Source organism: Lepisosteus oculatus, chromosome 3 (genome assembly GCF_040954835.1).
Source record: "Lepisosteus oculatus isolate fLepOcu1 chromosome 3, fLepOcu1.hap2, whole genome shotgun sequence".
Classification (NCBI taxonomy): domain Eukaryota; kingdom Metazoa; phylum Chordata; class Actinopteri; order Semionotiformes; family Lepisosteidae; genus Lepisosteus; species Lepisosteus oculatus.
The window spans coordinates 16552873-16580783 of NC_090698.1; the positions used below are offsets into that span (position 1 = coordinate 16552873).

Below are 27911 nucleotides of genomic sequence, written 5' to 3' on the forward strand. Positions count from 1 at the left end.
AGCACTTTTTGCAAAGACCGTTGGATTTTCTGGTAGATCTGCAAGATACACAAGGTGTGGAACTAGTGTTATTTTTCTTAAAAACAAAGATCAAGGGAAAACATTACAACGTTATACAGATATATACAGAGAGGAGCGGTGGCTCTGTGGCTAAGGATCTGCGCCTGTGGCTGGAAGGTTGCCGGTTTGTATCTCGCGGCAGGCAGAGGAATCCTACTCCGTTGTGCCCCTGAGCAAAGCCCTTAACCCCAACAACTGCTCCAGGGGCGCCACATAAATGGCTGACCCTGCACTCTGACCGCAAGCTTCTCTCTGTCTGTGTGTCTCATGAAGAGCAAGTTGGGGTATGCGAAAAAAAATTCCTAAAATCTGAAATTGTATATGGCCAATAAAGCTATCTTAGATATCCACTTATTTTCTTTTTTTCACATTCATAACTTACACAGGGAGATATACATTTAGAAGAACAACAACAGAAAAGACAATTGCATACATCAAGGAACAGTGTAAATTTTGTTTAATTTTATTTAATACCCCCACAGCAGAAGACATTGAAAACCTTTGTTCAGAGTAAACAGTACATTACCGATGCCCTCCAGGCTTACTGTTGGGAAAACACCACAACAGAGAACTGAGATTCCGTCTCGGAATGTACCACTCATTATGGCTCAGAATTTAAAATTGCTTTACTCCAAAAGTGCGTTTTCTTTCACACACCGTGCAAACTGCCAGATTAAAGAAGCGTGGAACCTGGAAGTCACAATGCATCTTCCCGACTTCATAAAGTCCTTTGATGTGTATAGGGGAGGAGGAGGGTTTATTAAGGAAGGACAATTAGTTTTTCGCTAGATAGGATTGGAGAGCAATTTTGTCAAATACCTGGAGAGCTCTGAGTCACACTATTGTGGAACTAAAACTTGCTTGTGGTTGCTCATCCCCATTTTGCAATACCTTACTTGACCGATGTTTCCATTTTGACACTATGGTGCATCATCAATAGTTCTGTCTCTGGCCAGATGTGAAGCATCTACTCATCCCCTTTAAATCCACAGATGCCAATAACTTCCTTCCTCTGGAGCCCAAACAATTTTTTGACTAAGACTTGACTAACCCGCAAACTAATGATGACGTGATGAAGTTACCAGAAGAGAAAAGAACTCAGCTTGCATTTTCAAAGGAATCAAAATGAACGTTCAGATTAATGCAACCTAAACTATACAAAACTTCACTCAAGCAGGTCCTTTATTTGAACAGGTAAGATAATCTAGATCACACTCTCCTTTGCAATAACTTCCAAAGAATTCTCTTTTGTCCAGGTCAAAAGCTTTTGCGGCTCTTTGGTTGTCTGTAAAATCTGAAACGGGAATGATGGGGAACTTTTGCTTTCCAGGTGATAATGATATGAATCCTAAAGAAAACACGGACATGTAGAAAGGGAAGTAAGATGCATTTGTGCACACCAAGTCTTAAAACTACTGTGACAGTCAAAAGCCTCTCATGTAACTAACCTACTGTAACTAAAGAATCATTCAATGTATTCACACTCTTTTCAAGAATCAGCAAACTCCTGCCTTGAATGAGTCAATTTCTTTTTTACATAACTTCATATTTTCTGTGTTTGCTTTTTAATATACTGTTTGGAAGTTGTTTTTTTTGCTCTATCCCAAAAAAATATTATCCTTAAAGCAACAATGTCACATCTAGAGAAGTAAAACATCTGTCTTGTTCTAGTGGACAGCCTTTCCACTCTTTTCCTTCCATAAACTATTTTCGAAATCATAAGTTACAAAATTTCAAACCATCACAAGCTCCATCTAAAATTAAAAGCAATAATGTGCTTATTCAGTAAAAAAACAGCAACATGTAATCAGAATAAAATTATTTGACTGTAACATTTCATTTAAATTTTGTGTATTTTTTTTCCTATAATTATGTCTTTTAGGAGTTCAGTACTAAGGCTTTGCTCCAGCTGGCTGGAACTTTGATCCTTCTAATAAGACAAAACTGGTTTATTTGGGATTCACATGGCTTCTTGGCACTCGGGAGTAAGTACAGCCTCCCTGACATCCTAATCTATCGTCGCAGTTTGAAAGTCTGGATTTTGACATTTAGATACAATCATGCTTTAAAGTTTGTGAACCCATTGCATTATTTGAGATTTTTTTTTTAACCACAGAATGCGTGTTTAATCATAATTTGAATAAAGTATAATTATTAACCAATTTGAGTGTTTTGAAAGAAAATGTCCATGCAGAAAAATAATACACACAGTACACAGAAATAATAAGTGACAGGCCTGGAGAGGTCCGAAAGTCTGTTATCTGGACAGATAAGTCCATAATTGAACTATTTGAGCACAACAAGAAGGTCCATGTTTGGCGAAGAGCCAACCACCATCAAAACCTTATCCCTATTGTCAAGCATGGTGGTGGGAGTGTCCTTGTATGGGGCTGTTTTTCTTACTCTGGCTCTGGGCAACTTGACATCATTGAGGGAATCATGAATTCTGAGAAATATCAAGGAATTCTTGAGAAGAATGTCTGGCTTTCAGTTCGAAAACTCAAGCTGGGCACAAAGTGGATTTTTCAATAAGATAAAGATCCTAAACATTCAAGTAAGTCCACTAAAGAACGGCTTAGGAAGAAGAGGTTCCGTGTCCTGGAAAGGCCAAGCCAAACCCCTGACCTGAATCCTATTGAAATGCTGTGGCAGGACCTGAAGAGGGCTGTTCATGCAAGAGATCCTTCAAACTTCACAGAGCTGGCGGAGTTTTGTAAAGAGGAGTGGGAAAAAAAATCCCTCCAGCAAGATGTCAGAGACTGATAATTGGTTATAGGGGGCGACTGTGTGAAGTTATTGCTACTAAAGGAGGTGCCACAAGTTACTGACTGAACTTTACTTCACTTGAACTTTACATTTACTTTTGCACACAAGAATATCTGGTAATTTGTTAAATATCACAGTCTAATAATTTATGAGTTCAAATCCCTTTTTATGTGTGGGAAGTCTTTATTTAGGATATTCATTCTATATATTCATTAAGAGTTAAGGTTCATATAATATCTCTATAATATCTAAAATAATGACCAACTTGTGAAAAAGAAGCAAATAAAGTCATATAACTGAAAGATTTACTGATCAGATTCAGTGTTCTACTGCAAATTATAAATATTATACCACAATGTTAACAGAGCAACGTCGTATCATAATTATAATTAAAGCCAAAATAAATAAAACACACTCCTAGAGAGTGCTATGAGGTTCTGGCACAATTAGAGGGGAAATGTCTTCCCATTCCACTAGTCAGGGTAAGAACATAAGTACGTAACAAATGAAATGAGATCATTCGGCCCATAGTGTCCGATAGTTTGATCCACCACTCTCAAACAGAAAGAAACCAGGGTACCAGCTTCAACATGGCTGGGCAGCTTGTTCTATACTCTCACAACCCTAGAAGTGTTTCCTGTTGACAGTTTTAAATACACTTAAATGCAGTTTCTGCTTGTACTCCCTGGTTCATGTTCCACTGCTCATTCCTAAGAAAACTGCTGGGTTAAAATTCAGACCCTTTGGCTTCCATTTGTGATATGCCTTCTTGAATTTGATGAAGAAGGCCTGGAGATACCAATGGCCAGCAGAGAATGTTTTGTGTAGTTTTAACCATTTCTTTACCAATCTGGAAATATGCTCTATAAGACTCAAACATTTGACATGAGATGTCCATTTTCAGCCAAGCCTGAGCTTCTTGGCAGAACAAACCCTTGGCAGACAATGTGTTTGTCCAAAAGGTCTTGGCACAGGTTCTTCAGATTTTTCAAAAGCCTGAGCAAATAAAGCCAATGTAATAGTCAATTCTATCACATTTACTGCAGTGTTCGTTCATTTTCGCCGTGTTCTAATCAGTTTTACCTGGGTTTCCTCCTACTTTCCACTAAAATGCTGTTCTTGTGTGTCTACCTTATGTACCCTACCTCTGACAGGCAGCTGATGCAGGAAGGACTATCTCCTTACACCCTGTGCTTCTAGAAAAGGCTCTGGACTGCTGTGAACCTTTCAAGGAACATCTTTCTTATAATGGATGGATGTGTAGACTACAAAGGTGAACTAAATTAATAGCAGTGGACTGGGTCAAACTATACTCAATTTGAAAAACCACAAAATATAAAGTGAAATTAAATATGCATGAATGCCAGACACTCCCTCTCAACAACAATGAAAGATGTACAAAGATTAGCGTCACTTGAAATTACCTGCATGATGAAGAGCTGTCTTCCCGGTACTGTCAAGAGCCTCTATCACACATTTGCTCTGTTTAAAGAAATGAAAAAACTGCCTTGATGAGGAAAGCCATCTCAATCTCAAATTAAATCAGCAGTTGCTTTTGCTGTATGTTTACACTCTTATCTACACTTTTGAATGTGCACAAAATTAACTCAATCAAACTGATCACTAACATCAAAAGGGTTTCTGCAGTCCCTCAAGAAAGAGAAGTCAGCTGTTGTAATTACTAAGCACCTGGCTGAAGGGGAGTTTTCAAAACTGCAAAAACATGGAAAGCCTCTACTAGACAAGTGAGTTATATTTACAGAACATAAGGGTTTCAAATGGCATTATGCCATTTGGCTCATCTAGCTCATTGGGTTTTAAGTAACTTATCGATTCAGGGATCTCATCCATTGGGATGACATTTGTTTAAGCCTGAGAATATATCTGGTCATTCTTTTAAGAGCATATTGAAGGTTACAAATGAGGGGAGCCCATTTGTTAGTTAGAAGCTAATTGATCCATGGATCTCATCCATTTGGTTTTTTAAAGAAGCCAAGGTTTCAGCTTTGACAACATGGTAAAGTCGCTCACTCAATCCTCCGCAATTCTTTGAGTAAAGGCACGCTTGCCTTCTCTTTTGGATACCTGAATCGGATTTCTTCATAGTCTTCTTTGTTGAAGACTAAAAAGGGCCAGGACTGTACAGACACCCAGCTGAACTGGGATCAGTCTTAGGTTCATGAGAAGATACCAGATTATGCTAAGCAAATCCGGATGTAATACAAAATGGTCATATAAAACTAAATTTGTGGAAGATGTTTTCTTTTTTACTTAATGTGAAATTATTATGATGGAGACACAATCATACATGCATGGACAAGCTACATCACATTATGCAAATGCAAAAAGATGTGCTAACCTTTGACTGTGACTGCGAAATAACATGCAAATGGTAGAGAATGATGCAAAATGACAACTTCAAGCAGAACTGCTTCCCTCACTCTGTGCATAATAAAGTACCTCGAAATATCAAATGGAGAACAAAGATAATACGATGGAACAGTGACATGCTTAAGGTTTAATTTTCAATTCCTTCAGATCCCACAAAACCTCATATATGTGGTTTGACAAAACATTTCCTGGCTCTACCTTCCAGCTCCAGGCAGTTAACAGAGGACTGATTACCTGAATCAGTTTTAGGGCACATTCCTGGTGGTTGTTTTTGGCTGCAAGGTGTAAAGGACTTGAACCTAAAAAAATGAAAAAAAATTACAAGTCATTTATAAAGCCCAAACCAAAATCACAAATACCACATTTATGATTACAGTATAATGCTATCAAGTATACATTTAGATATTATCTTTACAGACACTCTAAACATGCCTTTACTTGATGAAGTGAAACTTGTATTAACAGCGAGTTTTTTCACTCTACGTTTTCATGCTAGGCAACACTGTTAGTCACACAGTTATCGTCTTAGCGTTCTATTACAAAAATCTAAACATTTAGAAAGAAGAAAACACATAGAGGCAGATTTCATGAAACGGCTTCCAGTGTATATTAAAAATATTTAAAAAAATGTTTGACATGGGAAAAATACAGCCCCTGCTAGAAGTAATAGATGCATGTAATGCTTCAGGTAACAGACAACGAACGGTCAGGAAGAGCTGAGACACACCTGAAGCGTCCAGGACTGAGGCATCAGCTCCATGTGCAAGAATCGCCCCAAGACATTCCACCTGCCCCTTAGCTGCTGCCCAATGCAGGCTAAAAAAAAGGGCTACATTTACCTCAATACACTCAGAATTCATTTAAATAAAATCAATTAAATGAAAAGTACAATACATGTTGCAACTAATTATATTATTAAATAACATTTGAAACTTTGAAAAAACGGATTAGAAATTTCTCAATTCCAAAGCTAAAAGATCCATAGACATGGACAGTCACAAACAAGTTTCACAAACAGTGTAATAAATAAATCCCCCCAAATATATACATATAAGGGGTTATCCAAAACCCCATTTTCTCAGCTGAAAGAATAATAAGCAGATTTTTTTCTTCAGATCTCCTTTTTCAGTTCATTAACAATCTACAAATATCACTGACCCTCCCAAATCCCAGGATATACGTCCATGATCAGAAAGCTGCCTATTCTTGTTGAGGGTCCCAGCAATTCAAATCCTATCCCGAAAGCATAGGACAAGTCCACTGCCAGGGACAGTTTTGGGATACCAACTAACTTGGCTAGCATGTCCTTCAATAGTAGGATGATATTGGAGCACATGCAAAAAACCCATGTGCACTCAGTGAGATCATGAACAGTCTGGAACTGAACCCAAAACCTAAGAACTATGAGGCAGCTTCACTAACAACGATGCCAACCCCCAGGATATAAAATTAAATTTTATAGAATAGATTTATATAAAATTAAATCAAAACAAAGCTCATATACAACTCAGTCTCTTAAAAATTACACACTCATTAAAAACAGATTTTTATATCTGCCCTGTGCACATCACAAGGGATTCACAAGAAACAAAGGCCAGATTTACAGATGTTTTAAAGGTGTCTAGGTATAAACACAAATTAGAGCAGAAGGGATAGCCACATATACAGGGTGAGCTTCCCCTGGTAACAGTATTTTTCTCTTAGCATCTGCTCTATATGGCATAAAGCTGAGTGTGATCCAACGAAACATTGTCTGATGCTAGCAATATCTGTATCTTAATTTTGCAATTTTGAGTTAGAGTTTGAAAAGTATACAAGTGGATTAAAAAATACAGTTAGGAGACTAGACTGATACAGCACAGGATCTTTGTCATAACCAAAAAAACATGACTCTTGTATTGCACAGTATGTACTTTATCAGAATGAATGGAAATTCAGCAGGTCACAACACATCAAACAAGCTACACTCATGGTTTCACTTTCCAAATTAAGGAATAATGACTCAGCTCCGAATTTACAATTTTAGGCTGGAACATGCTCTTCAGGTAGGCATAATTAAACCCTAACCCTGGGTCTGAGAAGTGCAATAACAAAAGAGTGTAGAGGATTTCTTACCTTTAACAAGAGACAGTGGTTATGGAAAAAGGCATTTTTTCCACACTTCAACTTACTCTATATTTGTATTCACAGGCAGTGTAAGTGAACAAAAAGGCTGTGCCATGTGGTTATGTTAATCCCTTTTAATGAGATGTAACCCCACTTTTCCAAAGGGGTGGATTTGCTGTATGTTTTCCAATGTGTCCAACTGTACATTTATCAGCAACTCTTGCAATATTGTTTGTAATTGCAATTTGCTTTCAATATTCAGTGGTGGAAACTGACTAACTTTTATACTTCTAGCCAAAGTTTCATGTCTATGGCCATCTTAGACATCGTCTCATTAATGCAATCACAAGGCCCAGCGTGTTTTGGCTCAGCACTCTCAAAGAGCAATATGATCTTTTGCAGAGAGCAGGGAGCTATGTCAGCGTAAAAGCTGCAAAGGGAGCCAGCAGAGGTGAATTTCATGCGAAAAGCAGAAAATGAAAAGAAAAGGCAATGTTCCAGCTGTAAAGCTTCCTTGAGGTATATCATTATTGCATTGTTTTACTGTCCACTTGTTATAAATGCAAATTTCTTGGAGATCTTCATCATAAAAATGGCCATTTCTATTTTAACACAAATGCAAAGAGTCTGTTTTACTCCAAGACCATTTGTTTACCTCAGAATTAAGGGATACTAAGCGTGCAAAGAAGTCACTCTGTATATAATCCATAAATCTGATTACCTGCTGGACATAAAGCAATTACAATAGAACATAACTAATAAATGCTTATACACATTTCAGGTTCAGAGAGACCACAACTTTATTTGGTCATGTTTATAATAATGACAGTGTGCTAAGCTAATGTCTGTGTTTTTTTTATTTAAAACTACTGTAATACTGTTAAGTGCCACAAATATCGAAGGATGCCAATTTAAGGAGTATGAATTTATGTTTTACCTGTTTTTCTTTTTATCAAACAAGTATGTAAAATGTATCAATGCAGGAAACACTTTAGAAATGTGATCATTAGGGTCCTCATCATTTAATGATCAAAATATTACCTTCAGAGCCTTGCTTATTTACTTCGGGCAGGCCACTTCATATTGTAAAAAATTGATTAATTTCATTTAATAATGAGCTCCTCAAAATCAATAAGCTGCACAGTGAAAAGGGAATTCGTCACAAACCAATCATCACAAAATCATGCTTTTTATTTTCTTCAGTGCCAGTTCATTCTGTTCTGTTCAGACAAATCCCTTAAAAAAGATCCAGCAGGCAGGTTTGATTTCTTTTCACACAGCTACATCCTGTATCCTGTTTGAACAGGAGTGAAGAAAAGACACAGCAGCTTCTGTATGGTAACAAAAGAACTTTGCCATGATATCAAGGTGTGCTATTTTTTCTCTTCTTTTATATTAAAGTTCATGTGATTGAATAATATAAAGAACTCTTCATGCTTCCAGGGGATGAAGAAACCTATAATCTTCACCACAAAGGAGGCAAAGAACATTTGTTGCTCATATGATCATTCTACTTTGAGTAACAATTTCATGCTCTTTAAAAAAATAAAACTTTACACTGAAGGGTGAAAATGTGGGAAATCACTTAACCTAAGAAATACATTTATTCTGTCATGCCAATATTACCATTAATAACTATAGAATATCTTAATTATTCAAGTTAAATAAAAAAATTAAATTAATATATGCACAGTAACTTTCTTTAGATTAGTGTAAAAGCTCTGGAGTGTAATATTTCCCAAAGCTAAGGAGATTCAAGTGTATCCTAACATGATGTGCTGTATAAAGTGACATTCTGTAGACGTCCTGCCTGTTTGTACAGTTTTCCTAAGGAGAACAACTGGGGCTGACATCACAATTAAGAGAAAACCTTCTCATCAATATTTGTAAAGCAGTTTCAAAGACAGCTATCTACTCAGGAGCTAAAGGATATAGATCTCTGGATTCTGTCCTCAGAAATATGAAGATCTATGAGACTGTATACACAAGTCAACAATACATAGTTCTCATTTTATTCGCTTGCAGCTTATAGAAAAGGACAAATTATCCATATGTGCAATATGTTATAATTTCAGAAGGTATTTCCTTGCCCTATAGCAACTTAATGCTTTTGTGGTTTTAATTGATTTTGCAGCAGAAAGTTGTCAGCATCTGCTTGAGTACATTTGAAATTGACTTCTGTGTACAAAATGGAAATACTATACAGACAGTTTTACATTTCTTACTGGCAAATATCTGTAAAGCACTGGTCTCACCACAGGTGAGAACAAGAGTTCATGTGAATTGTGCCGCAAAGCTCACTTGTCCCTGTAAGCAAAAAGGAAAACTTTGGCTACAAACAATGTAAAACGTTTTTTGGCTTTCTCAACTTGCGTATATATTTTAAACGATGCTTCACTGTCAAGCATTTGGCTGTGCATAACAATAGTGGTCACACAAAACAGAGAATTGGATCAGCAGAAAGTAAAAATGTTTCAAGAAAAATAAGAAATATTTTAAGGAAAATATTCAACTAGTCAAGTGATTGGAGATAAACGTGGGCACTGATGTTGGTCCTGCCAACAAGACAAGATTCAGCACAATGTACTGTTTAAGCGGATAAGTACAGGTTTTGCAGCAGACATTTCACTGCAGAATTATTTCAGTGTGATTTGCAAGAGTTAGCAAATGGTATTTGTTGGCAAAGTCGTCTTAGTCAATATATTGAATTCAATTCAATTGCACTCATTCAAATCTTCAGTGTAGATAAAGTATCTACAAATCATGTTGCCTTGTATGGATCGGTTTAATAAAATTATACATAAATTAATACAGTAGCAAAATTTGCTTGGTCTAAAGCATTAGCTTTATTGCAACAGAAATAGAATGATTTTCAAATATTGTCAATCTGGGATAAGTCATGAGTATTAAAATTTTCTCTGCTTTGGATTCAACATGACTATGAAGCCTGACAGGTTATAATATGAAATATATTCTCAGTTCAGATACTAAACCAAAGATAGTGCTCGAACCGGGAGCCATTCCTACCATTTTTGACAATTACAAGCAACTGATGAAAGAACGTATGAGAGGGTAATTAATATCAGTCCTTAATAGAAAAATGGAAAAAAATGTACCTGGTCCTTTTTATCATAATTATGGTTAAGACCTAAGTAAAGATGTGCATTAAATATGTTTATGACAAAGAGCAATATTTATATCCGATTCAAAGAGATATACAGTATGCATGGGCACGATCGATTACCATGTAATACGGCTGCTTCACGTCACCAGAGGTTTTGTTGCCTCATTCTAAACTGTAGACAACGGCGTCAATATGGCACGACATGTACCTGGAAATTTCAAGTGTTTTTTAATGGAAATTGGAGGTTTTGTACGTTACTTTGCACTTTGTACTTTCATTATGGTTTGAAAAGCAGTCATCAATGCCGATTCTTTATAACCCTGAAATGTAAAAATAGCGCTGCATTTCCCCTTTATCCCCTCTGATCTAACCGACAAAATTATTAAAATCATCCTTCCATCTACTTTCTAACCGGTTTATCCAATTTAGATTAGTAAAGAGCCTATCCCGGAAAGCAACTGGCACAGGAAGGATACATTACCAATAAAATCCATGCATTTTTTCAAACAACTTTTCAAACCAGACTTTTATCTATAAATCTTTTACGTGGGCCTTGACTTCTCTAAATGGAAAATGTCCAACAAGCATGTGGACATCCAATTCAAGATCTGACAGCCTGGAATGGTTATTGAAAATCTGGCACCAAAATAATTTTTCACTAAACCGTATATAATGCTCATGCACAGCAAGATTAATCCCCCGTGTATTTCTGATAAGCAAGTGCATCAAATAAAACCCAGTCATGCAACATATTCACAATACGTCAGGGGTTTTACAAAGGTTATCCTTTTACAATGTGATTTCCTTACTTGAGCCTTGGGATTCATTAGGCCAGGGCTGGATGACAACCACAAGACACGGGGCCTCCCAGGAACTAAGATTGAAACCCCTGGCCTTGACCCCTTTGCTTGTTTTTCCACTTATGGATAAATGTCATATCTCTAGCTATGGAAGAGCAGCTAACAGCAGAGCTGTGATCTTGCATAGTAATAGTCCAGTAACTGTTAGCATGGCTAACCCTTTCATCAAGAGTCTTTGTGGTGCTTGTTAATCGTTCGCAGAAATGAAATAAGTAATTTAGATTTAGATGTGGAGTTTTTCCAATCATTCAGTACAATATCCAATTGGAAGATACAGTATGACTTAAGAAGACTTAAGCTGCAGTTTTCCTCGAAAGACAAATGTGAATCTGATAGTCAATGAATCTTGATTTGAATATACAGTACTAGGGAGGCTAAAAACTGATCATAGCCTTTCTTATAGTATTTTGTTGTAGACTTTCTTATAGTGCTTTAAAGCCTATGTAATGCCTACAGAGTAGAAGCAGCAGAACAATACTCACGCTGACTTTCCCTCGCTGTCCAGTTTTACAGCATTGACTCCCTTCTTGCCCAGCAGGGAGGTGACCTTGTCCACCTCCCCATGTTCCACAGCATTCAGGAGGCGGTCATCATTCTTATTCCACTCATGACCCTGCGAGGAGAAGCACAGAGCAGCCATGAAGCACGCATCATTGCCATCCAGAGGGCCACACACTTGCACACATGAGGTGCTTGTGCGCAGTACTCAGCACCAAAACACTTTGCTTCAAGCATGACTTGAAGTGGAGCAATCTTTTAAAATAAATTTACAGAGTTGTCATATTTGCAGGTTGATATGTACTTGTTGCTACATCAGCCATCTGTGCGCAAACTTGCACTCTTCAATGCCACAGTTTAACCAATAAAAATCAAACAGTAGCATATACATCACTAAACCCCAGCCTACTGTCTGAAAGCCTACACAGATGAAGGATGTTGCGAAAGGCACGTGAAGACACAGATACAGACCTATCTAAGAATAGTTTCAAACCCTCCAAAACCTAGTCCATTGTGTAATTTCTAAGATTCAGACTACACTAAGTTTTGTGTAGGCATGCAGTAACAGCTGTATGCAGCTGGCTGCAGCTGCCTCGAGCATTAAAAAGTGAAAAATGTTCTATAGAGGATCCGAGCCTATGTGCTCAAGGGAAGATACTGCACTGATTGAAGAACCATGATTATAACTCATTTGCTGTGTGATATTATATCTAATCATTCTAATACATTCTGATTTTCCATCTCCTGCCTGTAAAAGATGTACAGAATTCTACCCAAACATTTTAAACCACACAGAACTTTTACTATGTATTCTCCACTTGAACAGATGGGATCCACTTTTGTCCAAAGTGACAGTTCACATGTAACTGATCCTCTAGTGCATGACCAGTATGCAAATTGGTCCAGAGCTCCTCTGGGAGCACTACAGATGAATTTTTATTTGCACCATCATTTTATTTCTGATCGGTTTTCTGTACTTGCAGGTGAAACATCTACAGTACAGCAGATAAAATATTTTGTCATGACAACGCTGACACAACATAGGCACATACTGTACATACTAAATCCCAAAAAGTAAAATAGAGCAATACAGTCCTGAGAAACAGCTGAATTCTTTTCACATGAAAAGCTTGCAAGTTTGAACACCACTCCTGCTTATGACTTTTAGAACGGGCTAATCCAGTTTAATCTTAGATAAGCATTATTATCCTCTTTAAGAAATCTTTGGACTGTCAACTTAATCGCGTTCTTAAGCATACAATGTAAGCAAGATGCATTCAGGTGAAGCGTCCATCTTGATGGAAGAACTACCTTAATTTCTAATGTGTAGCAGAAGAATGATTAAGTCAAAATAAAAAAAAACTGAAATACAGTAGCAGAATTCAAAATCTTCACAGGGTTGAATGATTTTCAGGTGGCAAGCACAAGGACAAATCTTTAAACATGACATATACCGTTTGTGAAAAAGACGAGTACCTTTTAGAAAATGCCAAATGTGTCCCAGTGTGTTTTGTTGCTGTACCACACTTCCTGACTTTTATTGTTCTCCCTCCCCCATTGGCCCATCATTATATCATTGTTTCTGTGACATCATTTTCAATCAGCTTCTCGACCAATCAGAACTCATCTTATTCAGTATATAACATGGAGGTTTACAGAAGGAAGAGGCCTTTTGTTTGACTTTGGTCCCGCTTGGTTTTGCTTTGCTTCATTTCACTTTTGGTATAGCTTCGGCTTTTGTTGGTTTCTGTTTGTCTCCTTTCGTTCGTTTGTGTGTTTATCCATGTTTTGCCATTACCTTGCCCTAATGTGTTATGTTCAACTTTTTGTACTCTGTTCCTGTTGATTACTCTCGTTTTCCCTTATTTGTATTCCTAGTTCACTTGTGTATTTGTGTGAACTTTTGTCTTAAGGGTTAGTTTAGGTTGTTGGGTACATTTTGCACACGTAGTTGATTTTGTATTAGTAAAACTAGTTAGTACTGGTGAGTGCCATTTGTCTTGTATGGTTTTGGGTAGTCAGTGAAGGTTAGCTAGGGTGTTTGAAGACGCCAAAGTCATTTTGTTTGTTGTTTTCTTTTCTTTAACACCACTGTAGTTCCTTTTCACTGTGTGTTATTGTGTCTTATTATGTACCAGTCACTTATTCACCTTAAAATCATCACTTTTGCAACAGCACTTGTTATCACGCTTCCTAGTCCCTCACCAGAACTAGTCACTAGTCCCACCTGCATCCAAAAATTATCCGAAATGTTACACCCCTTTACCCCTAGACACTTGGGGTCGTAACACCAAATAAGTAAATATGAAGGACTATTTTTAACAACAGTCCTGAGTCATCAATATTAGCAGCCATGAAAACATTTTAGCACTATCAAAATAAAGGGATGATACTGAATTGCCTGAGATGGATTTTATTTATTGATCCCGTGAGGGACATTGCAGTGCAACAGCAGCTTAACACAGTGAGATGTGCACTACGAAGAGTTACTCACAGCCCAGAACACACAAAGAAGAGAACAGATGTGCTTTTGTCCAGAGATCCTTATAAAAGTCTGATCATAAAACAGTAAACTGGAACCTTAAGAGCCTCCTACATTAAGCTCAGCCAGAAGAGTGAGTAACAGAATCCAGATAACAGTTACAAATTGCCGATGAAGTCAGCTAACAATACGAGAAAAGAGCTCTCAATGGCTACACAGCAGAAACACACCATCTATCAGCAGGGCCCGGCCAAGGCCTGCCTCACCCCTCCAGGGCTGGAAGCAGCCCTCCCTCTGCATGGATAGCAGATTCATGAGGTCTCCCCCTCATTACACATGTAGGTCATCCGCTGGAGAGCAGCCAAACCTTTCTTTGGTTTAACAGGACAGAAGCGCCGAGACCTCAGAAATGTTTGACTGCAGATGCACAGAGATGTAAAAGTGAGCAAAAAAAGATGACAATAGAGGTGGGGTATACTGAAAGACGTGTGATGAAGTTGTCTGGAAAAGATGAGGACCTCAGCACAATGGGTTTGGTACTGAAAATTAAACGACACCTTCAATTTGTTGTGCAGCGATATTTTAGCTTGCCGTTGCATAGACCATCACAACAAAGTAAGGGTGAGGCCCGCTGCATTTTCTGTAGTGTGCAGCGCAGTATTGTCAACCTGCTATAAAACATCTCAAAAGATATTTGAAAGTCCCTGAAAACAGTAATGTGAGAGTTGATAGAAAATAATGTGGTGCACAGATTTCACATTGGAGGCAGTACAGCAACTTTAATACATACCACCAGAAGATACATGTACGCAGCTCCTAAAATAAACAGGCCGGACGGACCTGGATGAAGTAGACCGCATCACCTCTTATTGTGTAAAACACCATAATGTGCATCCTAGATATAAGCTGATGAAGATCCCAAGACAAAATAAATAACAAAGCACTTAATGTAATTTATAGTTGTGCTAGCCTTTTGCCACTGTGGAAGACACCGAAGCCTACTATCTCACTCCTTACACTCTGCCTAGTAGAAGGCTTATGTCTGACACTGTGCTACCAGAACTGTACAGCACTGTTTTAGCATTATATACATAACATAATTCTTTGCTGGTTTTCTTGTGGTGAACTTAATAATCATATTTACATACACATAGATGACATATACAATATACAGATATAAACGCATATATATATATATTTAGGTATACAAGTTACAATCTCTACTAATGAAACCAATGAAAGCTACCTTCAGATTTCAAAAGCTAATGTGTGTTTCTAGTTCTCAAACCACTAACAAAGCAAAACATTTTGAGTTTATTATTTTGTTTTGCTTGAGAAAAAATAAATTAAGAGAAAAATGACCTAATCAAGCATGTGAATAGAATAAACATTTTATAAGGGAAGGGAGTATAGGATTTTAATCAATATTCTTTAACTTCAATTCTGTATATTTATATAAGTGCTCTTTACGTTTTTAAGAGAAAAGCAATTCCAAAGTCAAGAACACTCAGTACAGACAAGGCATGGATCCCTGGATTCCCCAAAATAAATCAATGGAGATTTAAGGATCACACACTCTTAGGAGCCAGAGGTCAGGCAGCTTGTCCCTATTTTTGGACTGGGGCTGGAAATCACTCCAAAGTGGCCTTTAAGGCAAACCTATTTCTGTCACCTGCCAATTCAGCCTGCGCTTAACATTCTGCTGGCCAGGCGAAACTCAAGTCATAAAACACACACACATGCATCACTGTGGTGGCCTGTGCAGCTGAACTACCCGCCTGCACTCCTGGAATGTCACAGTAAACAGGGGATTACAGATAAGCACCTGAGATGTACAATAGCCGAGGAGAAGACATCACCCTGCACAACAGGCTAACAAGCCAACAAGAAGTCCTCTGCCAAGTCATTGTAAAAATGTGTAACGTTTTGCTATGTGTGTTAATATTAAACTTGTCTCTGTGTTAAGAAGCTTCATTTAAAAGCAAGACCCTTACCAGTTCAGTGTGATCGATGCCCTTATTGAGTGTCCCAATGCCAAGGACTGTTTTTGACAGTCAAAGCAGTACACGGGCTTTACTTGTGAAAAGTGACCCGTGTGAAAATACTTGTTCATAGAGGTACGTGGATCCAAATGCTGAATGCATTAAAAATACAGTTCTTTTTAAACAATTTAAATTTTACTTGCAGAGACATCCAGCAGGTCAGAAAAGAGGCTCCATGTATATCTTGAAACATTAAGTGCTATTTTCATATTTCTAATCGTTGATTCTCACAATTCTGTTTTATAACCCAGTGAACTACATCTGGTAGCCCTTAATGTCCATCCACTTAAAAAAATTACAAACACACGTGGTTTTAGTCAAGGTTTTCAGGTTTAATTAAAAAAGAAAACACTAGCAGAATGTGTTAGAAATTTTGGAAACACTATTTTAGATAAGACTCATTTAGTTTGTGCATCTACTGTATGTTAGAATCTCATCATTGCTGACAGCAATGTCTCAATGGAGGAAAGAACTGAAAGTCTTGAGAACAAATTGCTAGTTTTGCAACAGATACAGTACCTTCCAGGGCTCTTAAAGTTGCAGAACTGTTCTTCCTCCAAAAACATTTGTATCAAGATTAAGAACAAATCATAACAGATTTCGCTAAACCAAGAGACAATCTGAGATTTGTGTCTGCTGCACAGATAAAGATTATGTAATCATGACCACATACTGTATATTTTAACAAGGGATCACAAAGGGCAGGTACAGGCTGTGAGACAAGCAACACTTTTAAAACTACTATGTTAACTGCTATGTTATTACCTGCACATATGAAAGCAATTGCTGTGTGACGACCTGAAGCTATCATTTGTACGGCTTGTAAGTAACTGACCTTAGTTATGAGTTGTTCCAGAAATGTATGAGACTGACTTAATGTTGTTGCACCATATGTTTAATATCTCCTATTCAGCACACACAGATGCAAATGTGGATACAGTAATGCTTTTAAAGTACTGTTATTGCAAGCAGTGTTATCATTGGACCCTGATGGAAATCATTTACTTTTATCTAAAATTTTGTAATAACCTAAGTACGCTACTAAAATGTTAGCACTATTAATTATAAAATTACAGACAAATTCGATGAAAAGATATGTATGCTAGTTCCAAGAGACACAAGATGGTCTTTAACCCTTATTTGTCACTAAAAACAAGCTGAAAGGTACAAGGATAAGAGGATCTGCACTTAGCAAAACAGCAAACCCGCTCGTTCGCAGCTTAAAAGACGAGCGTGATTAAACACCAGCTGATTTGACAACAACATAAAACCCGCACATGGAGTCGAAATGCTGCAACCACACGGGAAATTTCACACTTCTAAGTACCACAAAATACTGCACAGTGATTTCTTCCAGCAACATGACGTGGCCAGGGCCTACAGCTGAAACACTGAGACCCATGGAAAAGCGTGTTTAAAGCAGACATTTCAGCATGCAAAAAAAGAGGTCATATGCAGTACAATGCACAGGATGTATAACAGCTATGACGTGTTTATAAAACACTTGTAAGAAACAGGAAAACTCCCCGTTTTTTGGAAATCCAAAAGGAAATGAGAGAAATCTTTGCAAGGTAAAATCTTTCCAGTACTCATCAGTTATGTTTAATTAGCATTTTCCCCCCTGTGACTGATTCTGTGCCAGTACCGTGACGAACAAGAGGGCAAAGCAGGAAACGATCCAGGACAGCCTGTGTTGACACCAGCCCCGTACCTTCCGAATTTCAAACTTACTCTGTGCTCTTTCATTTACAATAAGTCATTCACTCCACTTTTTGCTAATGGGAAATATGAGGAAGGTGATCCAACAATCTGGAAGTCATTTCCTCTTTACATGCTGTACAGCTTTATCCAGGAAGGACAACAACCTCAACGACAGACTGGAGAACACATGGATGCAGAGATCAGTGCAGTTCAGCCTTAGAAAAAGATTTAAAAACTGAATACAGCTTCTTCTGTTCATAACCTTGAACAACTGATCATACCATTATCTCATGAACTGCACATCTATTTTAAAATCTTATCATTATTACCCATTTTAACGTTTTATCAATGTAGTATATTCTGCAGTAATGTACAGTAGTTTAGGAAAAAGACAAACCTCACGCAATTCCCTGTTAGACTTTACTTACTAGTGTCTGGTGCTCAGCAATATAAACGTTTGGAGCAAAACCCTTTGTGTTTGTGGGGCTGAGTCATGACAATCCCATCCTCATGTCCAACCTCTGTTCCTCACATTGAACAAGTTAAGTCCAAAAATATGCAAACACGCGCCTGATCACAGGCTGAGCTTTGTGAACACAGCTTTGACTCCGGTCATCTGATCCAGTCTGGCAATTCTACATTTATAAAAAAAAACATTCAACAGGTATTATTTCTTAGGGCGGATGGATGTGTTTCATAATTGCGTTTATGATCTTGCAATTACTTTATTCTCCTCCTTTCAACATCAAATTTCCATGTCTGAACTTCCACATTTGGAAAAATGCAGTCTGTAATTGAAGTAACATTAAGGTGAAAGAAGGGCAAAAATAAAGCAAAGCCAGTCTTCTGTTTTGTGATGGTATTATAAAAATTATAATAAGATGAATAACTGAGATTATTTGCATAATATCTCATACTTTAGCTTTTAAGTTGAGGTAAATGGAAGCATTTTATTTATGGTGACTGTCTCTGCATTACTTCCGTAAATCTCAGCTTGTGTCAGATGTAGGCCAACAGTTCATACGCGAAGAACAAAAAAATTCTCTCATTCTCAGAGAAGCACGTGGGATGAAGTCAGTAAATGAGCATGTACAGTACACAAAGCCTCCAGTGTCCATTACAACAAGTAACATCATGGTTGCCAAAACCTGCAGATTGCCCCAGAATCTACAGAAAACAAACTCCTGTCTGTGTGACCTTAGCATGTTTTTAGTTCTATTTTTCCTTTATTTTAAATCAATTGATAAAATATTCACATTTATAGCACCAGGCTAGAGCCTCCTTTATACAGCAAGGTGTTACTGGAGCAACTTGACTGATAGGTCTTGGCTCAAAGGAATATCCCAGCTGGGTTATGAATCTGCAATTTCAGCCAAGGGTTTGTAGAAACAGCCCTTAGAGGTGTTATAATCCATGGTAAAGAATTCTTTGACTGTTCCTCCTATAACAGCACAGCTCTGCTAGCAGTTAATGAAGCAGTGCGAGACTGTGGGACTGGCAGAATTGTGCGTGCAGTGCCTATCACTAGACACAAAACCCAAAATCTGCTTGGCTAGAGCTAGAAATGCCAATTAAGCAAAAGTTTTCCATTTCTAAACTCTGCCGCCGCAATACTTTTCCACTGCATACATTTGTTTGCCAATAAATATTTACTGTACTTTCAAAGAATGAAGTGCCAAATGAAATGTGCTCATTCCACACAGTATAGTTCCACTCATGTCTCTCTATTTGAGCTGAACTACTTTGGCTACCATATCATAAGACTGGTAGGAACACTCCCAATATGTGGCGCCTATGCTCAGCAGTGTAAAAAGCTGTTATTTGATTAACATACTTATTTTTGTCAGCCTTTTAAGCTTTTAATAGCTATACCACAGCTTTACTTGGCAGTACAGTGTGTCTAATACTGTAACATTACACATCTCACTGTGGACTGTGCTGCACAACGCACCAAGAGGATACCACTAAACACCATTAAAGGACATCAACACTCATGCTGCTGCAGTCCTTGCAACAACAGGAAACACTTAGCATTATCTTGAGGGGACTTGCTCAGCTAAACAACTGTCTGGCAAAGAAAAACATTAACAATGCCACCACCTCCCTTTCATATGAGTAAACATTCCATTCTTATCAAGATCGGGATTTGACAAAAAAAGAAATGCCGATATTTTGAAAAATAATAACTGACAAACACTTGCTTTTTAAATATCCATGTCAACATACAGGCATTGGACTGGTGAAAGATTATTTGTGACAGGAAGGTTTTTGTTTTGTCTAGCGATTCCTTACTACTTATGAAAACTTAAATACAAAAGGCGCTATGACTTTGCTCACTTCTGGAGCGCTATGGAGGAACAGTAATTGTAACATGCATCTTCGCAAGATCCATAAGATAGGGAACGCCCTGAAAAGTGTAGAAGAGGACAAAAAATAACCAGGACAACCAGTATGATACAAAGGCAGTGATTGACAGTATTGAATGATACCATTTGCAAATGGCTGTGTAGTATAAGAAACTTTCATAAGATCTTTGTAAAAGCAGATTAACTATTAGCAATACCCTTAATGCTCAAGGGTCAAACATAAATACTTGTCAATTATATCAATATTAAACTACAGTGCTATAATGAAAGGATACACCACATACTGTTACATCAAGATCACACACTTGACAAGCGCAGCAACTATATTTAATAATATATAAAAACTATTATAATAATAAAACTATGTATAATACAGGTCAAATGCACAACATTCATAATTCAGCTGGCAATGTTAATAGAACAGAAACCAGTATGTTTTGCTATTTCCACTAATAACTATCTTCAGTTCACATACTTGCACTGTGAACCTTCTGAAAAAAATCTGCTGTATTGCTGTTCATACCCAGGCACTTTTTTTCAGAAAAATGGTGTACCATCATAAAGAAGAAAGCCATATTTATCCCACTAAACCATATTCTTTCTGAACATACAAGTCTAGAGTTGGAAGAATGTTATTTTATTCAGTATTTGGAACTCGTACTAATTGTCTCTAATTTCAAGAAAACTAATAGCAGTGACCTGTTATCCAAATCTTCATAAAACAAGTCATTAACACAGAAGAATGTGGGGAGAGCTAAAGAAGAAAGTTATTCCAGCTATGCCTTCCTGTTGTCTTTGGGAGTCTCAGTGTTGTTCTTACACAATTACCCCGTTGACTGAAAAATGTGGCCCTGCAAACTCATGCTTATTTTAAAAATAGGCAGTAACCTTATCAGTTTCCTGCAATTGAAAGCTATGCACTCCTTGGTAAAGAACACGATCAATTTGCCCCAGCCTGGTGGTGGCTGCCAGATATAGTTAAACATTAAGCACTACGCTAAGAAAAAAAACACTGTCAGTTGCTGATAGTATCAGCAATTAAGAAAGGATATGGAGTGAAAGAAGTACAATACAAAGGAAATGTTTGGACTAGAGATTTTATACTAACGCATAAAGAGTAGAATCGGCAATAGCCATGCATATCTCACTTAATGCAACAATAATTCATATTGTTCACATGATATTCTCAAGCTCAATGCAAAGTTTCGCATTGTATTTTGAGTAGAATATAAAAGATTTCTCAGTGAAATTAGAAGCTTTTACTGGGAGAGAAGATATTTTAGTTTTTTTTTTTTAAAAAAGGTTTTTTCTTCTCCTTTAAAACAGATATTACCCCTCTACTCTAAATTGCTTAAATCAACTGACTCTGGCACTTAACTAGAGGGATCTGCAAGCACAATGCTCGGGACACAATCACTGGGTTAGCAAGATACCGACTTAAAACTGTCATGGATTTTGTGGTGCACTGGGACACTCGCAATGTGGAAAGGGGAGACAGTGACACGTAGTCCACGCAGTCTATGATCATAGTATTACAGCCACGGAGCATGTCCAGCTTTCAGAATTCTCACATACAAACAAGATCCATTAACTCATGTTCCAAAGTCTTCTAAGTATGTTTAACAGAAACAAGGTAGCCATTTCAAAATTTGCTAAATAACTATTTAAAAACTGCTAATCCTATTCCTTTTGCTGAGAGGTGTTGGACCCCTAATCTTCTTAATTTTAGACGTCTGGCTGGCGGCCACTGCAGACACAGGAATGCATGGGTAATTCTTCAGTCAGACACATCTCAGTCAAGTAGAGTTACAGTAAATGCATGATACAGGGCCATATTCCTCTCTGGAGTAATCAAATTCAGTTTTCTCTTGTCCATAAAAGCTAGGGCACACTTTTATTTTCTCATTGTAAGACACACAGCTACCTTGGCTACCATATAGAGGCATTTATTTCAATTTCAACTGAAACCAGAAATAAAGCTCTAGCAAAATCCAAAACAGTGAAAGCACAATAGGACAAGAAAAATTCCAGAAAAGGTTTCTGTTTTCATCTTTTGCCTTGCACCTCTCACAAATCGGACATTATGTGTAGCAGGCTACATCACTATGCATATAGGAAAATTAACCTCTCTTCATTCCTGGCATATTAATGTGACAAAAATTCCAAATGATCACACCACTTGAAAGAGCATAGGGAATCTAAATTCACCTAAAACCATCTACCAATGCAACAGCATTACAGCATTTTCTAAACCTTTGGGACACAGGTTTAAAAAAAAATTGAAAAATGTTTCTAAATGTGCATATATGAGGAATGCACTTGTAGAGATCTGTGATTGTGTTTCCCTTTTTCAGGATAGGAGGAAGTGAAAACTTTTTACCAGAAAACTCCTCGGCCTGTGTAGTGGCAAGTTTCATCATCTAGCCACACTAAGGCACATAAAATGGCCTACAAACCTCTGAAACTTGTGAGACAAAAGAAATTCAGAAGCATTGTGTTAAGCTGAGCTAGGATAGGTCTGCGCTGTCAAAAATAAGCTTTGTGGATATATGTGAATGCTACAGAGAAAAATATATGTTTTTAAATAAGTTAAGAAGAACGGTTAGCTCGACAGTGTGAAAAAAGAGGCAGGAGAGGCTGAAGGGAGTCCTTAGAGACCAAATATTATTAACAACGACTAACGGGAAAGATCTTTACTCTTTTACAGTACAAGCGTCTCTGCCAGACCTTTCTAACCATTCCAGCTTTTAGTCTGTAATAATTTAACTCCACGTAAACTCACAGTACATCAGAGCTTTTAAGCACCATTCCAAAGCAACTGAAGACCACAGCTCAGACTGATGTTGCGTCAAGAGCTCCAGCTGAGCTCTATGTCCCAGGTCCAAGCCTGGGCCATGCTGTACAGTAGGTAGGGTGGGATTGGCCGGCCATGGTTATCTCACCCCAGCAGCCTCCCTGGTACTTGCAGGCATGCTGTGCTGCTGCTGAGGTGGTTATCCTTCAACAAGATCTAAACTCGCAGCACTAGGCTATGGTGCGTACCCCATGTTAGAAGACAAGTGGCTCAAAGGAGTCTATCTACATTTCTTCATTCTCCTGTGTGTGGTTGCGGGGTTCATAGTTCCAAACCAAGACTTGAACAAATCACACATGGCGATTCCAAAACAGGGTGGAAACTAAAAAAAACAACTAATTGGAGATATGAGTTCCTTAAATCTTTTTTTTTCTCCATTTTTGCAATAGGCAATTTTCAAAACAAAAATTAAAAATAACTTGCCTTACAACCATATAGTGTAAACAAAGATCATACGGTAGCTACAGACCAATTCCAGTTTGTACAGTATGTTGTCAGTGTCAAACAAGTACTAAGAAAGGATCAGTCACTGCCATTTTTTGTTTACCCAAATGATCAGGGGACAATCTCCCCAACCATACCCCGTCTTCTTTCAAGAAACAGCTCGATGAAAACCTTGCATCAACTGACCGCCCAACAAGTTATGCCTTTCCAGTCTACTAGGTCATACAGATCAAATAAATGCTTCTTCTCAGTTTCACCTCACATTAGCAGCTCTTTTTCAACTTTTAGTCTTAAAGGCAGAAGGGAAGACATATTTCTACATAACTTTTCAAGACATTTTAATCAGAAAATGCTGAAACTATTAGTTTGTGGAATTCTTAAAACTGAAAGTGAAAAAGCATACTAGTACTGTATCTGTATTTCCCTTCCACAAAATCAGCCAATTCTCTCCCAGCTTGTAAGTTTGGTTAATTATTGACGCTCTGTGGAAACAAAAAAAAATCTCACTTCCATACACTAGGTAAACTGAGGCTTTTTCCTTAGGTCTTTTTTAGACATTTTTAAAAATGTTTTACTTTTCAGTGTTTTAACTGTTACCATACTGATTTTCTGGTATAAAATATTTTAGGGAAGTGACACTCTACTCAGATAACCCAGCTGTCCAGCTGGGATTTTTTAATTCTTTTTTTTCCATCTGAAATTTAGCAATGCATGAAACTGAGGAGATCAGAGGCTTTAAAGAAACGTCTTGTCAAGGTTCTCATTGCTTATGTTTCTCTTATATTTTTTTACATCTAAAATAATTCACCTGGAATACTGCAGCAGACTGATATTTATACTAAAAAAGATTTCTTTTACGAATAAAAATGAATATGGTCCTAGCTGGAACTACTTTGTAAGGCCAAACCCTAAAAAAAATATAAGAATTAATAATAAGTGTCAAATATATTTGTCTTCAATTTGAACTTGACATTAAAATGGCAGCTACATATTAAAAAAAATCAAACTATCATAGGCTAAAATATTTTGGCTCACTTTCCGCTTTCAAAATAAACTGAATGACAGTACTATAATGAAGGTATAGGGCTGCTATAATGCACAAAAACATCCACTGCACTTCTCTGCAAACTCCATCTAGTGTTTCAGAGGCTTGAAGACCTACAGCTTGAAAGAATATACGCATCATGCTGTGAGAAGAGAACCACATATCATGTTGCCTCTGCTTCAGCTGATCTAATGGATTATCTGACATTTCCATCAAACTGTATAGATCTTGCACACACTGATGACTACATGATAACTGCCAATTAGGTTTAACACATTTACCATGTCCAGCTTTCAGAGATGCAGAAGACACGAAGTGCAAGATGAGCCACTGATAACTGGCGTCAAAAAGGTCACCTGCAGTTGTGATATTTAAGCCCTGGTGCATTATGGCATAAGCAATGAATTCAACAACACTGTGCAGATATACTGTATCTAATACAAGATCAGCCTTCTAAATTACTGCACTGATTCAATAGTAGCTTCTGTTCAGATATAATTCTTCTGAAACAAAGGAGGATTGGCTTCTTAGCACACGGCATGTAATATCATGTTCCACAGAGACATTACAGCTATTCCATTAGAGGGATGACTTTTAAATGGTGAAAGTCAGTTAAGATCCTAATCTCTTAGTACAATTAACAGATGTGCGCCAGAGTAATTCTGTATATCACAGCACTTTACAGTGGATCAGACAAGAACAAACCAAAGCAGGAGTATGAATTTGTACCTTTAATAGACATTTCTCCTCAAACTACAGTAAATCACAGACACATCATTCTTTTTTAAAAAAAGACTGTCCAGAACTACCGTGTACAGTAAAGCCCCACTTCTTGAAAACATACCTTATCTGCGCCTTGGCCGATACCAGACGTACTGTGCAGATTTATGTGAAAAACATGCGCCTAGAGAGAGAACTGGCAAAGACAAACAGCAGCTGTTAAAATGACTTCAGTCCCCCGAGTCCGAGAGCTTCACTACATCTAGTATTTCAAAAAGAGAAACTGAGACAGCTTCTTTTTCTAAGAAAAACTAATTCATATCACTAGGTTGGATCTTAAGAGAGATAAATTCTGTTGTACTGTAGATATAAAAACAGGAAGGAGTGTAGAGGTATCCTTTTTTTATTGAACTGGCTGGGTCTGCACTCTTCTCTGTCCTCATTTTTTAACCTTACAAATAGTTCACCCCAGGTTAGATCAGCAACATATAAACCTGGCTGAACTGTGAGCAACCAGATGAAAAGCATGGGTCTCAGCTTAACTTGCATGACTTGCGACAACTTGAGGGAGCTGGCCAGGTACAGTAGAAGTCACCCAACAAGTCGAAAGAAAGCCTTGCTTTGATGCCTCGGACAAACTCTACATACAGAGGAGCGGAGATGTACCACATTCTGCATGTTCCCAGGAAACACCTGCAATTACTAGAGCACAAACTAGGACCATCCCATTGTATAATGTTGCTTAAGAGCAGAAAGTTATAAGAAAACATCAAGGTGAAAAAAATACAGGAAACATTTAGTTTAAAAAACGTATTTTTCCCATGTATTTATTTCTGAGATTTTTTGCTTCCAGCTTCAACGATAGAGGTGGTTAAACATTTTACATAGTGCAAACATTCGCTTTTCTGATGTTAAGTGGTGTATTTAAGAGAGGAAAATAATATTACATTTTCAGTAGAGCACATGACATTAGGTATGATTTATGTTTTTCCAAAGAGAGAACAGAAAAAAGAAAACATTTTTCAGCACTAAAAGAAAAGTTGTTGTTGGTTTGACATCTGAGACCATGTTGTATAATGTCAATAAATATCCACTGCACCAGTGAATTTCCATAAATATTCATTCTTCTGTTCAACTAAGACATAGCAGAACTTTCTTGCCTTAAGAAGGTTCTGTAAAATTAGATTCTGTAATAATACTTCCTTGTTCAGAAACAGCCTTTCCTGTGCCAAAAATAAGCATAATTTGACTACAAGAAAACCAAGTCCTCAAAATGTTTCCTAGGAAGAGAGGCATGGCAATGTGGGGATGATCAGCAAAATGAGCCAATTCCCTACAGCATGTGACAAAAACTAGCAGTTTAGCTAAGCCATTAACATGCAATGTTGAACCTGCTGCAGCAGAGTGCTCTACTATTCCCTTTTAAATAAATTAATTTCGATCGGCTTTCCTTCATGTAACAGATCTTATAGTCACAAGATTGTTTAGTCTCAGTTTTGCTCAAATTAAAAAATGTGTCTAAAACATGATTCAAATTTGCATTATTGCATTCTTTCTTTGCCCTGCAAGTTACATTTGATGTTGCTAAAGGGAAATTTACTTCAGGTGCATTTGGTTAACAATGCAAAAACTTAAAAAAAAAAAAACAACCAACAACATGAAATAAAAACCTTTCCCTCCAGCAACTACAAAAGAAAAAAAATCATCTTTCTAAGCGCAGTTCCGGCTGATTTTTTTTTAACTGGGCATGAATTCTAAATGTATACATTACTATGAATTCTTAACAAAAGACTTCGGCTCAGAAGAAATTCTAAACCATTAAAATCGGGGTTAACAAACAAATGCCATATGTTCGTTTTCGGGCAGTGTTCCTGACCCAAGAATTCCAACCCCACCAGAAAGCCTTCTGCTGTAGAGTGGTGGCAAAACATGAGCTGCTGAAAAGCAAGGTAACCTCCTGGTTCTAATAAAACTGCCATTTCTATGTACAATTCAAACTCACTCTGAAGTATAATTAGTCTGCCTGTGAAAAAAATGGATTACACTACAAAAAAGCTCTGGCGCTGAATTCTTTCCAAACTGGGTGTAGAATCACAAATGATGAAGTACACCATCTGCACACTGTAATGAGCTTGTACATTATGTAGCATCATGACTTAAAATATATACTTGTTTGTATAAGTACATTTGACATTCTTGGTATGTCTTCTATAAACGCAGAGATCTCTTATTCATCTCCTCAATTTACAATCATGCTGCTTCTACGCCACATATTCCATTATCTTTGACAGGTCATCTGTCATGATTACTTCATTGCCCTTGATCATGTGGGCAGCCCTACCAAGGGCTCTAGTACCTATGGTTTTTATGGATGTTTATTTTAATGCATTTCCAATGGGCATTCATTAGACATTTTAGTGTTGCAATAAATTCCATTCTTTGCCTTATATTC

General features: G+C 37.5%; 1 protein-coding gene across 2 annotated transcripts in view; it reads right to left on the minus strand.

Moving 5' to 3' along the window:
* Positions 1-27911, minus strand: part of rai14 (retinoic acid induced 14) — a 67558-nt gene that overhangs the window by 22864 nt on the left and 16783 nt on the right. For both annotated transcript variants that reach the window (XM_015340250.2, XM_015340249.2), the window contains exons 3-6: positions 11790-11920; positions 5945-6033; positions 5452-5516; positions 4251-4308 (exon numbers count right to left, since the gene is read on the minus strand). In XM_015340250.2, the coding sequence (XP_015195736.2) occupies positions 4251-4308; positions 5452-5516; positions 5945-6033; positions 11790-11920 (343 nt within the window). The remainder of the gene's footprint in view (positions 1-4250; positions 4309-5451; positions 5517-5944; positions 6034-11789; positions 11921-27911) is intronic.